The 15,579-nt window shown below is 35.9% G+C and overlaps 1 protein-coding gene across 4 annotated transcripts in view; it reads right to left on the bottom strand.

Annotated features, from left to right (window-relative positions):
- The window catches only part of LOC149840008 (sodium-dependent phosphate transport protein 1, chloroplastic-like), a 56,913-nt gene extending 51,610 nt beyond the window's left edge, over nucleotides 1-5,303 (bottom strand). For all 4 annotated transcript variants that reach the window (XM_090002972.1, XM_090002969.1, XM_090002970.1 and 1 more), the window contains exons 1-3: nucleotides 5,129-5,303; nucleotides 3,691-4,190; nucleotides 3,114-3,221 (exon numbers count right to left, since the gene is read on the bottom strand). In XM_090002972.1, the coding sequence (XP_089859098.1) occupies nucleotides 3,114-3,221; nucleotides 3,691-4,190; nucleotides 5,129-5,186 (666 nt within the window). In that variant the 5' untranslated portion in view covers nucleotides 5,187-5,303. The remainder of the gene's footprint in view (nucleotides 1-3,113; nucleotides 3,222-3,690; nucleotides 4,191-5,128) is intronic.
- Between the last annotated feature and the right edge of the window lie 10,276 nt (nucleotides 5,304-15,579).

Raw genomic sequence — 15,579 nt, forward strand, 5'->3', positions numbered from 1 at the left:
GGGGGAGAATTTATGTCCAACGAATTCAAAGACTATCTCAATTTACATGGTATTACACATCAAAGATCATGTCCACACACTCCACAACAGAATGGCCTAGCCGAACGCAAACATCGGCACATTATGGAAACTACTAGGACATTGCTAATTGCAAATCAAGTTCCAAAAAGTTTTTGGGCTAAAGCGGTCCTAACTGCCACCTACCTCATTAATAGGATGCCATCTTCCTCATTAAAGAATACAACTCCAATAGAAAAGCTTGTTAATTTAACTCCAGATTATTCTAGATTAAGAGTCTTTGGATGTAAATGTTTTGTTTTCACCAACAGAAATGATAAACTCTCTCCTCGTGCAATCCCATGTGCCTTTTTAGGATATGCTGATAATCAAAAAGGCTACAGGTGTTTCGATTTTCAAAATGACAAATTATATGTGTCAAGAAATGTATCTTTTTTGGAAAAAGAAAGCTTCTTTGAATTTGAAAAATCCAAGGATGTCACTGAATACTCGTTTTTAATTGATCTAACTTCAAAATCCAATGAATGTGATGTTGGATATGACCTTGACAATGATCAAAGTCCTATTGTTGTTGAAAATGATGATAATAAAGAGCAAATCCATAGGGATGTTAGTCTACAATATTCAAGACGTAGAGAGCAAAATCTTCCATGTGCATTACAAAAATACTCTGAAGTCCCACCTAGAAGAACGTCTAGAATCTCTAAACCTCCAGAAAAATTTGTGTCTTATGAATCTTTTTCACCCACGTATAGGGCCGCCATTACATTAATACAATCATATGTTGAACCATCATCCTATTCTCAAGCAAAAAATCATATAGAATGGATAGAAGCCATGAAAATAGAATTGGATGCACTAGAAAAGGCCAATACTTGGACGATACAAGATATTCCTCCGGGTAAGAAACCTATAGGTTGTAGGTGGGTATACAAAGTCAAAACCAAAAGTGATGGGACCCTGGAAAGATATAAGGCCCGTTTAGTAGCAAAAGGATATGCCCAAGAGTATGGCATCGATTATGAAGAAACATTTGCTCCTGTGGCCCGTATGACCACTGTTAGAACTTTAATAGCCTTGGCCTCCATTAGAACATGGCCTATCTTTCAATTAGATGTCAAAAATGCTTTCCTGAATGGGAATCTCGTTGAAGAAGTATACATGGAAGCCCCACCTGGTGATGTGCAAGCTTATGTTATTAATTCTGCATGTAAATTCGCAAATGTAAAAGAAATGAATTAATAACCAGATAAAAGAAAATAAAGAACAGTGTAATTCACTTTCTCCTTGATGTCCCTGCTTTAGCGTGGGAATCTTGGATATTGCGGTTTAGGGGAAACCGTGAGGATACAAAAACTCTGTGTGCGTTTTGTTGCCCCTGAACCCGATATTGAGGTTCTTCTCCTGGCCACGGTTTTAGGGAGAATCCGCCACTTTACCAGGGAGTGGTGTGTTAGTTACAGCTGTGAGTTTGTTTTGGTATACCAAGAAAGTGGCGCCAGTGGATGCTGTTTTCCCTGGTGTCCCCGACTTTGGATGCTGTTTTCCAAGGTTCCGATGGATGGTATTGTTTTCTGATATCGGTCGAGGGCTAAGTTTGGAACCCGGTAATAAAGTACAAATTGTGTGTGAAGTTACCCCGGGAACCCTACTTGACCTCGGGGATTGTACCAGTTTGGTGTATCTGCAGGCAATGATAAATTAAAAAGAGGAACTTAAAGATTGTGTGCATTTAATAGGACATGCATATGGAAAGAGGGGAGCTTAAATGAAAGATAATATGGGTTCATGCATTATAAATCATGCATATTCTTGCTCTGCACTAGTTCATGCATGTTTACCTGTTCACTTGGTTGTTATACATTGATCATTGCATGATGTTGGTCTCCCTTACAGTCAAATGCCTTTATTGATTAAATTATAATCATTGTTACTCACTTAGTGTTCTCTCATGCTTAATGTTTACTTTATTGTTGCATAACTGGTTAATTGCCCTATAAATTGGTTATAATTGTATCCTTCTAAAATATTACATGGATCTTATTTATGCTCTTTTTCTTATTTGATTCATTAGGGAAACCTGTACGCAGAATTCCTCGGATTTCTGACCCTCTCATTTTATTGGTTTTTCCCAGGCACAGGTGATCAGTGAAGTCGACTCGCTTCTGAGGGATACGAGGGTCACATTTGTTTCAAACGGCTTCACTTACGGACAGAGTAGCTCTACTTATGTTTTCTTTTAGTTCTTCTGATTTCCTGTAAATTTGATATTTCACTTTTGACATTGAACATATTACTCTTATTGATTCATTAATAAAAGAGTTCAGTGGATTGGTTATGATTGATAAATGTAAGTTGCTTTGTGGTGTGTGGTTATCCAACTGAAATTGGAACTGTAGGGACCCCAGGTCTCTGGGAAGTTTTCCGCAACTCTTAGAAAAAAAAAATATTCCGCATTTTTCAAAGGTAGGAGTTGGGGTCGTTACAAGTCCACTATAGGATAATACAAAGGGCAACACAAGCAAGTAAAAAATATATTCTTTATTGAATATATGCTTGGAAAAGTACAAGAAGAATAAGGGGGAAGACCCCTATTTATACATAAATAAAGACAAGAGAGTCGTTGGGAGCTCCCAACGGTGTCCCAACGACTCTATGGTCTTAAATGACCATAGAGCCACCAAAGATCTCTCTAATTTATATTTTAGAAAAAGAATAAAATAAAAAATAACAAAAGAGAAAAATATTGTTTTTAATAAATAGTATTTGTTATATGTGAAAAGACAGGAATGTCCCTATAGGGCATTTAACTATTACAAGACTGAAAAATAAGTACATGAATATATGTATATATACATAAGTATATATATACACACATACATATATTTTAACATCACTTTCTCGTATATTGCATAGATTGTTCACTTGCTCATGTGGTGCACAGATTTGAAACTGGACTTTGCTAAACTATTTCAAATATAAGAATTGTGGCCTTTACGAGAAGAATGTGAGACCACAGGTCAGTATTTCCAAAACAGTCACAGAATAGAACTATGAAAAAGAAAAGGGCACACCTTTCCAGCATAGTAACATACCTGGGTAAGAAGGTAACCCCAGAAAAAAGATGACTGGATTAATCCAACAGTGGCAGGGTTCCAGCCAAACTCTGCTGACATAGGTAGGATAGCAATGCTCATATTTACCTGCCAGTACAGCACCAACTTATGTAACTATGACGGAATTAACATAAACTTTCCTTATCTAAGCAGTAATTATATCATGTGGATTTGATCTCTAAAATTCTTGATTTTTTCTCTTAAGCTACCAAATGCAATATTATCTATGTGAGGCTCAAGCACCATGATGGTAAAGACAAGCCAAGCAAATGTTTGCCCGCATATGTTATTCGACCAATATGCACCCAAAGGGCCAGCCACAAGAAGGACTTAAGTGGTGGACAGTCAAATCCCCCAACTAACTATAGATGATAACATGGAGAAGGTCATTCAACCATTCATAGTAAAACCGTCATTGATATGCCTGGATGCATCTTAGAGTAGCAGAAACCACTCATGCATCAAACATCATTTGCAACACAATGAAGTGAAAGCAGTAACATTTTAACATAAATTGATGTGATCATGTAAAACTCAATCAGGGAAAGAAACATACGCGATCCATATTGCACAGGAGAAATGCAGAAAAGCAGAGAATAACTATCACCCAACGCTTTGGGAACTGCTCCAGCAATGAAGACGAACTCTGCAAATCTCCCTCTTGCACATTAACTTCAGTGACTGAGTCCGGGAACTTAACAAAATCAGGTCTGGGCTCTGCAATATCATATGCCTCTGACTGAAGTTTAGTGTGAGCTACGAGTGCTCCAGGTTCAAGGGACCTCTTGAAGTTCACATTAGAAAATCCCAACTTCCTATGCCTTCTCAAAAGTGATGGTTTGCTACTTCTGCGTGAAGAAGAAACATAGCACATACATTTGACCTTCTTTTGGTTCTGAAAATGTGGAACCCAAACACTCTTTTGAAGTACTCTGTCTGACACACTCTTCACACCATTCCTAGTAAAGCAAGTAGCAAGACATGGTCTCCCTCTAACGACACCAAGACAATCAAAGCCAACAGATGAAAGAGCTAATACTCTCAATTTCCCGGGTCCTGCATAAACCACAGTGGACCTTATCATATATGAATCTTTTTTGTGCCATACAAACTGATTGTAAGTGAATACTATGAGTCTGACTCAACGGAATTTGATCAATCAATTTTTTTCTATCGCTAAGATGGAGAAGAAATGAACTAAGAATTCATCCTTCCGTATCATCAACCAAATCACTTACTGCTGCACAGAATTCTACTTGATCATCGATCCAGTCACTGTCCACATATTTCGTATCATTGAAATTGAATATATCTCTTTACTTTTACAACTTGGATGTCTCATATTTCTCGAATAAGTGATTGGATTGATGTGATTTGGCTTGACATTATATGCACAATTCATCAAATTATACAACCCAAAAAAAAATTGTATGATATCAGCTTCTCTTAAAACACGTGCAGACGGGAAAGACACGAAACAAGTATAACAGAACATTGAAAGTAATACAATGCCCATCCAGTTAATCAGCTGAACTGCAAAATACAGCATCCTTGAGCAAACTTGCAACAGAATTGAGATCACATAATCGACTGCAACGTGCTACTTTTGAAGCAGTGCAAGGACATAGAACACGCTATTCTTCTGTAGTTTCACACCAGAAAATTGCACACAACAATACATAACATGAGAGTAAATTTGGAGTGTCCCTGTAACGTAGCATAATTCAATCGCACAGCTAGGTAGCTGTGTGCATAATATACCAGTTCCAAGAGATTCCAACAATTGGGGAACAAAAATCATCGCCGGATTTCATTGCTGGGCACCTCCGACTCCAGCCGAAACAGTTCGGCGATGGATTAGACCATTTAATGAACCAGATTCGCGCTCAACGCATCTCGTACGCGCACAGAAATTCAAGGTTCGGTAGGCAAGAAAATACATAACGTTTTGTTTCGCCGATCCAGCACAAGAGAGTATAAGGAGTGAACCAAACCTTTCAGAGACAACGGATAGACGGGTTGACGAGTGAGAAGCGGGGTAGCGAGTGCCATCCTTCAATCTTCGGTCAGAAAAAAAAAGCATCGAAATTTCTCCTTGCACTTTCTCCCTCTCTTTGTACTGCTCTCTTACTACGAGAAAACGGGAGATTGAGTTCACACAAATAAGGCAGGAAAAGTAAATAGAGAGGCCGATTTTTTTAGGACGATTGCGAGAGTTTGGAGGGAGATCGGGTACGATTATTTTGTGAGGTTTGTGATTGGGGGCGTCAACATCAACGGCTCTGGTGCACGTCTCGACACGTGTCAAGCGGGCCATCCTGCTCCTCCCTCTCTCCCTGAGATTAGGGCTCGCGATTAGTGCTTAATTAGGGTTTAGACGGAGATGATCGACTCGCCAGTGGCCTTGTTCCTGCAATTTCCGTCCGGCTCCGGCGATCTCGAGTTCTCTCCGTTCGCCGGATTTCGCTTCCCGCGCTATGATCACTACTCACTTGGCCGGAAAACCGGAGAGAGGCACCCGGGGGAGGGGGGGTCAAATGAGGAGGATAAGGGCGGCAATTTGGCGTATTTAACAGGGATTTGTTGGTTGGGGTTGGGCCGCGTTTGGAACTCCCATCAGGTGATCGCGATATTTTGTGGGGAATGGAGTTTTAGTGATTTGTACGTTACAAACGAGTCATGGTCTCAATCCACTGTGAAAAAATATCAGGTGTAATATGATTGCACAAATATTTGTGCATTAAGCACCTGATCACCCTCCATCTTGAGGACAGGGCCTGTCAGTTGTGGGGCCCAAAGCCTGATGGAGGGCAATCAGGTGCTTAATGCACAAATATTTGTGCAATCATATTACACCTGGACTCTCAATCCACCGGTCAGCGAGCCCAAACATGCTGTATTGGGTTGGTATTAGGTAATGGTGCGATTGGAATTAATGCGTGAACAGTAATTTTTATTGATTTTTTGTTTTTTTTTTCTACATGTTTTGTTTTATAAAAACTGATTTTGATGCATAAATGAGAATTTTTAAGGCTTTAAAATAAATGTGTCATCGCCTTCATAAATATTCAAGCATTCAAAATTTATATTTTTCATTCAAAATATACTATCCAATGGTTGATTTCTAGCAAAACTCACCATGCCAAACACATCCACATGGTTGGATTTGCAAAAAAAATATTTGAAATGCCTCTCTCTCTCTCTCTCTCTCTCTCTCTCTCTCTCTCTCTCTCTCTATATATATATATATATATATATATATATATATATATATATATATATATATATATATATATATATAGTGAAGCCCAACCCCGTGTAGAGCTGGATAAGCAGATTTCAGCTTGTAAAGAGGTCATTTGAACTTGTGAGATAAGCGGTGACTAGTCATAAATATGTTTTACTTATATTGTATATAATGGACGGTTGAAGTATTTGACTTTCAAGCAATAAGTTTACAGTTAAATCCTAATGGCTACTGCTTTGAAACAATGCATTTACATTGTAAATGAGCTAGTTTGCTTATAGTATCGGCAGAAAAACGATATGATACTAACTTGAATCGGATATTTTTAATAAATATAAAAAGCTTAAAATTATTTTTTAAATAATATTTTAATAGTTTTAACATGTGTCATATTCTGATTGACACAAAATATTTTTTATTTATTTTTTCGCTGATTCAGAACGATTCACCTGAATAGTTGGCCAAAGGATTCGGGGCCGATACCGATACTGACAACATTGGTTTGAACCTGGATATCAATAAGTTTAGCGTCTGATTACTTTTATTTTCAATTTGAAAGTACGTTTTTTTAATGAGTCGTATCAAGTTCGCCACAAGAATGAATCTAGCTGGAACACCTTGTGTGTTCTGTTTAGGGGTGGCAATTTCTGACACGACCCGCCAACCCGCCTCTTAGGCGGGTTCGGGTTGGGCTTAAGCCAACCCGTTTAATAAACGGGTCGACCCGCGTAACCTGTTTATTAAACAGGTCGGGTTCGGGTTGGGGGTATGCCAACCCGCCAACCCGACCTGTCAACCCGCCAACCTGACTACCTGCCAACCCGATCCGTCAACCCGCCAACCCGACCTGCCAACCTGACCTGCGAACCTGAAAACCTGTTTACCCGACCCAACCCACTTATTAAATGGGTTGGCGGGTCGTGTCGGGTTACCCGTTTATTAAACGGGTCGGGTTCGTGTTTGCCACAGCTGACCCGTTTAATAAACGGGTCGGGTTCGGGTTGAGGTATGATGACCCTCCAACCCGACCCGATTGCCACCCCTAGTTCTGTTCGACCAACCCTACTCCCACGTGGTGGGGGATAAAGTTTTGATGATGATTAGTACGAATAGAAGTACTGTACTATCAAATGAAGGAAAAACGTAAAAGCAAGTACTAAGCATCGTACCAACGGGGCTCCGCTTGTCTGGCAGTTTCAGTTAGTGCACGTCATTTTGTGTTGGAACGTTACAAGTTCAAACCTCAAATGGTATATTTGTATAACTCGTAGTGGTCTGTCAAGCCCTAGCTTTCTCTGATTCAAAAGCATATGTTTCTAAATCGCAGGCTGGATAATATTGTATGGAATTACATAAAAAGTGCGTAAGATAACCCCACGAGAAATGGGAAAATGACAAATGGTGATTTCAAACCTCACTGCCTTGTTGTTTCACAGTTGCTTGCACATGAGAAATGGGGAAATGAGAATTGTTTTCTTATGTCATGCTGAAAATTTCACTATTTACCATTATTTGTGTGTTTGCTGTTTGTATTTTTTACTCGAATCATTCTTCCATGTCACAACGGCACGTCGAAAAGGGTTGCATGTCTAGGGAGGTGATGACATGTCACATGTGTGACTGGCTTCCTCTAAGTTGGAAAATTATTTTTTAAATTGAAGTCTCTCGTACACCATGGAAGAATCATTTTCTCACATTTGTATCACAAAAAAAAAAACGATTTCCCTAAGACTCGTCAAAAATTGAGAGAACGATTTCCCAAGATATAAGCAAATGTACTCTAAACATGGTGCCATTAGAATATATGAGAATTAGAGTATGAACTAGGCATTTCAGATTTTATTTTTATTTTTTTTTGCAAATTCTACTTTTCTCATGTATTCAACATGTTCCATTTGCTAGGAACAAACTATTAGAATATGATTTTTCAGCAAAAAAAAAAAATAGTTTTGGATGCTTGCATTCTTTTTTTTTTTGAAAGGCAAACTGGGTTTAGGCAGACCCCTACCAGATATCTCTTAAGCCCCATGTTGCAGAGGGATTTGAACTTGGGCCTTCAGCTTGGCACACGACCCCACTTACCACATAGAATACCACCTTGGCGGTTGGATGCTTGCATATTTTATAAAATTTTGAGCTGTCAATTTTCAAGCCTTAAAAAATCTCAATATGCATTGCAATCACATGTTTCAAGAACTGATCTCTCTCAGACCAACCATGTAGATCACATCTGTAGAAACCAGATTTAAAAAAAAAAAACTCATGAAAAATCTTGATTCACACTAGTTCTCATATTCTAATGGTCTGAATGATTCTTCCACGATATAAGTGAATACTACCAAAATATGGACCCAATGACGAAAATAGCTATTTGAATATGCCTTCTATGATAAGGCTCTATGTGGGAGCGCATCTTGATGAGGAGATGAGAGGAGTATGAAAGTGGAGAAGAAAATGGGAGATACGAGTGGAGTTATCAACTACACTTTTATGAAGATTTAGTTGAAAATGTCCCATCTCTACCACTTCTCCATTCTCAACACTATTCTCATCTCCCAAAACATGGTTCCCAAACACCTGTATTATTAATTGAGATCTCATTAAATTCTATCTGCCTTATGTCTTCATTTTTCAAACAAAGTTTAAATTAGATTTGGATATACATTTCATCATAATATATATATATATATATATATATATATATATATATATATATATATATATATATATATATATATATATATATATATATATATATATATATATATATATATATTCTTGTTTGCTAGGGAACACACCTAGCATTGACCTTGTAATATACTTGAGAATTTTCTATAAATTTTTTATGATTATTAAATAAATAAATATAAATTTAGTCTTAATGGTGGTTTGAAATTGTATTAGATATTTAAATTAGTATTTAATTTTAATTTATATTTAAATTACCCATTTAAAACTTAATTAAATCTAATATGGTACTTAGACATAGTGGAGACCCAAGTGTGGGATGACCCAAACAACGTCATCACTATTCCAACAGAAAATCTGGCTGATTGGTATCTTACCAATTAAATCAAAGTCAACTTTGATGTTTCTCATTTCAAAGTCATCGAAATCGACTATCTACACATCTAAATTAGTGTTGACTTGAGTATTTTATCGTCGGTTAAAGTTCATGCCTAATTGCAAGTCAGAAATTAGCATTTTTCAGTGTTGACTATTTTTTTGGTTGATCTATACATATACGATTGAATCTAAGACCAAATTAATGATCTATATTTTGAGGATTATTAGATCGATTATTTAAATATCGAATTTGATTGAGTCTTCATGTCCGTAGACCTTCCAAAAAGTCACTCTGTCACCAAACCCTACATAGGACTTTATGTGGATATGCCAAGTAACACTCTCATTATATTTTATTAATTGCATACTTAATTATGAGAATTTCAACCTATCTAATTAAAAAAACTCTTGACTGAAATGATAAAGTTTGGGGTGAGGGAGAAGACCCATATTAAAAGAGATTCATTTAGAAACATTGTAAATATAAGGAAGGAAAATCCTTTCATCACATGAACTTGATAATCTCTCTCTTTTCTCTTCCTATCTCCAAATCTTATAGGTCCAGACCTGCATTGAAAGAGCTTGGAGGTCTGTAGCTGATGTGTTTGTACCTTCATAGTGTATAACAAGGAGAACAAATACTTTACAGTGTTGAAATCTCGTTTTAGTGTTCAATATTGCGTTTTTCGCCTTTTCGAGGCATGATCACATTGGCTTCCGTGCGTGCATAGCACCAAGGGTGCATATGCATATCAGATTAAGTTCCAAACCTATATATTAGATGATATCAGTTTAAAAGATGAGTTTGGACCAATATCCCATGATCTTGGAAGGCTACAGGCCGACAGATGGATTTTTATCAAAAATGATTTCTGAAAAACCTTGATTCTTAATCGTAGTTTGTAAAAAACATGTTTCATATTTTTGTAATTTGTTGGATGTATAGTTATTGTGATCAACATGTTGAAATCATATAGAAATTGATATTTAAGATATTTAATCCAATCAAAAAATAAAAACCTAAATATGGAATATCGATTTTGGGATTTCAGGTCTGTTCTTAGAAAATCAAGTTTAAATATTATTTGGTGTTATGATTCATGTTGATATGCGTATATTGAATGTTTTGAACCATGTTTTTGTTCGATTCATGATTTTATGATGGCTGAAATTAAATATCATAAATAAAATTATATAGGTCATACCCATTAGGGTTTATGAGATTTTTTTTTTCAAAAAAATATTAGTTATGTATTTTTATTGATGATATGTATTTGATTTAAGCAGGATCAACCTATGTTTTGTCCATTATATTAGACATGATATTTCGATATTTATTTCGGTGTATGAGAACTTGTTTTAGAACTAAATTGTTTCTTGTGTGTTATGGATTTGATTCCATGCATTAAATTAATTTATTTACAATATAAAATCATGTTGATGCATGTGTAAGTTGTTATTGATCATATTATGATGAATTCAATCATGGAAATCATGTTTTATGGTTTATTTTATAAAAATATGATATATATATATAATTTTTCATAAAAATGCACATTATCTTGATTTTCACGTCTTAAACACTTTTTAAAAACCTTACCATACGCTCAAATGAATTAGCCAAATATTCTCAAATTTTAGAAGATTGTTTTCGACTAATATAGAAAGTTTCAAAAGAAATTTTGGCTATATTCAATTTTGAATGAGAAGTTATGGTTGTCGAAAGTAAAAACATGATTTCTGTCATGATAGACATCTTGTATTTTAATAGTACTATGTTGCCGATTTTACTTCTTTTAATCTGTATAGTGGTTATGGTTGAAAAAGTTATGTTTGTTATATTACATATCAAGAAAGTTTCAATTAAAAATTGGTGCATGGATTTATTACGGTCCATGAGATAAAAATTATGAAAGTTGGATCAGAAACATAAAAAAATTTGTAGTCCTGCATTCCAAGAACCTGAATAGTTGAGGTCCATAAATTTTAATTTATTGCTCCAATAGGGTTTGGATCTAATCATTATAATAGATTATTTTAGATATGTTCCTCTATCTATAATCATTTTTATAGATTTTTTTTTATTTTGTAAGGTTATTGATTTGAGGTTTCTTTTGAGGGATTGAACCAGATAAGTCAGTTGAGGAACAAAAAAATCAATTTCAGTAAAATAATTATTTCTCTAATTTTTTAAATTCAATGAAGGCAAGATTTGTAGCTATGTTTAGCAAACACATCCATGTATCTATGATTAAATTTTTAGATTTTTATTCATTGTAATATGATCGAGACAAAATTTATATCGACTGATAAAATTCAATCCCTGCAGTTTTGAGTTGAAACTCTTGTGGTACATGTGTTTGGGTCCCAAAAGAGGACCAGTTGGACAAGTCTTATTTTCAAAACTGAACCATGATGACACACTAATGGTTAAAGACCAATGTGTGTGAGTTTTGAATGAGGGTTATGATATGTCATGCTATTATTATGCATATTCTAAAGGATATTTGCATATTTTAAAGAGTACATAATATGTTTATGTGCTTATATGAGTATAATATGCAATATATGTTATGACATGATTTATATGAATGCATCATGATAATTAATTATTGTTGTTACATACTATAATACATGATTTGCATGATGCATGATTGATTGCTCTTGTGTGAGTTCACGGTTCAAGGAACTGATTGGTGCCGAAGAGCATCTATTGATGTGTTGTATATACTCATATGGATGTGCCCTGTATATGTGCATGACTATCGGGGGTGCGGTCATATGATATTCTTGTGCTATAAGTCGTGTGTGTGATGTGCAAGCACATGAGATATGTTCAAATGTGCGTAAGAGATTGTGAGAACTCGATTGGGTATTGATTATGCATCAAATTATAAGAATATAAAGATCATTGACCTATGACCTTAATTAAAGACTTCACACTGAATGGTTCATGATACCTAAAAACGATACTTGAATTTTTAAAATCTAGCATCCCGAGTCTACCTTAGAGAGGGTAGAGGATACATATTTCTAGGAAATTGTATTGTTTGGATAGCGAGACATCTTCTTTGGTTCTCTAGTCCCCCAAGTGAGGGAGAACCAAACTACCGTGTGGCCTAGGTGGTAGTTCTTTTGACATACAAAGTCTTTTTACGAGATTAATCATATTTTATGTTGTTATTTGAAGATTTTATCTCGATTGTTAGTCATTCTTCTTTTGGATTATCATTGAGTTAGTCATTCAAGCTATAATAAAATACATAGCATAATAAATGCTCGAATTATCTCTATTAGATGAACATTTTTTTTAATGCCTACAAGATTAAGCAAGAGAAACAATCAATTGGACGATTAAGATCACTTTATGCTATGCAATTATATTTATTTTATTATTTTTATTGAAATCATGCTTATGATGATATGATATTTAATTATGGCATGTTATGATAGTGTGTTTTCCTAAAATTTAACTGTTGACGAGATTCAATTAAATGTCTATTATTATGTGTTGTGTGTTGTTATTGAATACATGCTTATGTATACTTAGTGTTGTGTATGCATGCAACGTTAATGTGTATTCTATTGAGAGTCGGTTAAGAGCTTGACACCTTAACTTTAAAAATTTTAGATAATGAGTGAGTTGAAGAGCAGTTGCGAGATGTTACGCAGGCGCCATGTGAACATGTTCTTCTATTTTATTTAGATTTTATGAATTATACTTTTCTTTTATAATTTTTTATTTAAGTGAATCATTGATATGAATTGTTTAATTATGGAATGAATGGTTTAGAATAGTTTATGTTTTGTTGACACTATTTTAAATACCTATAATTCGCTTGAAATGATTAACCGTTTTCAAAATAATGTTTTCGCTGTGAGTTTTAAATTATATGTGATTTCAAAATAAAAGGTTTTATCACTCGGATGTCTTTTCTCGAATTTAGTTACAGGGAGCTAATATACGTTGATGCTTACACATGCTGACTCCTTAGAGTTCATTCGGTTAAGGCAATGACATAGATGAAACCTCGTATTTAAAAAAAAAAATCTATGTATTTTTTGATTAAAATTTTGGGATGTTACATACCTACCTGCAAAAGACGTACATCTGTGGGTTTTGAACTCACGACGTCTGATCAACCCAATGATATTCATGAAATGCCCCTAGTGGACGATGTTGCTTTTCACTGAAAACCAAATTAAACAAATATGTATTCAACCAAATGTCCAACCCTAGCCCCAATAATTGACATTTGTGATAAGGGTGTAATCGGGTTGAGTATTGTCAGTCTTTTCGTTTTTGCATCAAGCTTAAAAATTAGGCCAAAACTCATTCTAATTTTATTTGAGTATGTGTTCGGGTTTGAATATGGCTAAACTTGAAGACACATATGGGTTAACGGGTTCGGGTGCAAATTGGCTTGTCTTAAGTAGATATCTCTTTTAATTGGGTCCAACAAATAGACCCAATCTCAACCCAATTTGATTTCCAGTTCAGGTTTGTGTGTGATTGAAAACCATGCACCTATATGGGTTAACGAGTTCAAGTAAAAATAAACATGTTGATTTTAACTACTTTGGTCTTGATTTGATTCATGTTTGGGTTGAGTCCAGATACCATCGGGCTGCTCAACGGGCTTTTGGTACCCGACCTCAATCAGGCCAGGCTCAGGCTGAAATGTGCAGCCCGAGCTCGAAGAAAGTTGAATGGGGCCTGACCCGATTAGATATTTGGGCCTTAATTGGGTTGAGCTCATGTAAAAAATGCATGGGGCTCAACAAGCCCGACCCGTTAATTGGGTCATGCTTAAAGAGCCCAACCCGACTTGAACCCAACTGTAACTGGGTTGGGCCAGGCATATGCCTCAATAAGGTTAGCCCTATGGGTTATTCTCCTTTGAAGAAATCAACCAACCCAACTTGGCCAGCAATGACTTGTTAATTTCTTCAAGTCTACTTAAATTGAACCCTCCATGCGGTAAACATACCTCTCTCCATTTGATGAGATGAATGTGACACTGATTTCTTACCTCATTTCACAAGAAGTTTCTCATCATAGCTTTCAGTTGATCCACAATTAATTTGGAGATCTTAAAGCACATCATCCAATAAATAGGAAAAGAACTCAACACCAAGGGTGGGCATCGAGTCAGTCCGTGGCACAACGGGCCAATGTGAAGTGGGCCGGGTCTGACCTGGCCCAACCCAAACCCATTTATTTTCTTTTATTTCCATGATGCAACATGAAAACCTAATTCTTAATTGGTGCAATTAATTGGGTAAGTAATAATTAATAAATAGCAAATTCTCATGTAACTAATTAGTTAAATAGTAATAGTTATCTAAGTTACCACATAATAGTTAATTTTTAAAAATTTTATATTATTAAAAAATTAATAAATAACTCAAGCCCATTGGGCTGGTCGGGTTTCAGCCCGATACCTAATAGGCCCCGGCCTAAAATCATGGCCCAAACCCAGCCCATGACGGGCTGGGCTGGCTTGGCCCATCGGCCACCAAATCCGTTGCCCATCCTTAGTCAACACAACCTTTAAGAGAACAACCCTTCCTGCCATCTACCCAAACCTTTTTCATGGAATCCTCATTTAGAGCCTGAATCCTTTGACAAATGATTCTGCTGCATCGACTGATACAGATACTCAAGTGAATCATTTTGTATCAGCCAAAAAATAATAAATAAAATATTACATGTCATTCAGAACATGACATGTGTTAAAACCATCAAAATAATATTTAAAAATATTTTTAAAAATAAATTCTAATATTTTTTACATTTATTAAAAAGTAGCAGATTCAGGGGTGATGCATATCGATTTTCTGCCAATACGATTCATATCCACCGATACTTACAACATTGCTCAAAACTATTATGCAAATTAGTAGAGGTTGACTCCTTCCGAGAGACTCTCTTCCGCTTGGCTTGCTGCGTTACTAGGCTTAGAAGAAAAAAAAGGTTGGGCTTTCTCTTGCCTACCGATTCACCCCCATTAGAATGATAGGGTGAACTACAAACCAAGCAATAAAAAACCTTGGCCTCATATTCGATCACTTGGATGAACCTCTTACCTTTTTCAACCTGAACTTCCATATCTTTTGAGATCAGAACCA

The sequence above is a fragment of the Nuphar pumila genome, chromosome 4, assembly GCF_984573655.1.
Source record: "Nuphar pumila chromosome 4, dmNupPumi1.hap1.1, whole genome shotgun sequence".
Taxonomy (NCBI): Eukaryota; Viridiplantae; Streptophyta; class Magnoliopsida; order Nymphaeales; family Nymphaeaceae; genus Nuphar; species Nuphar pumila.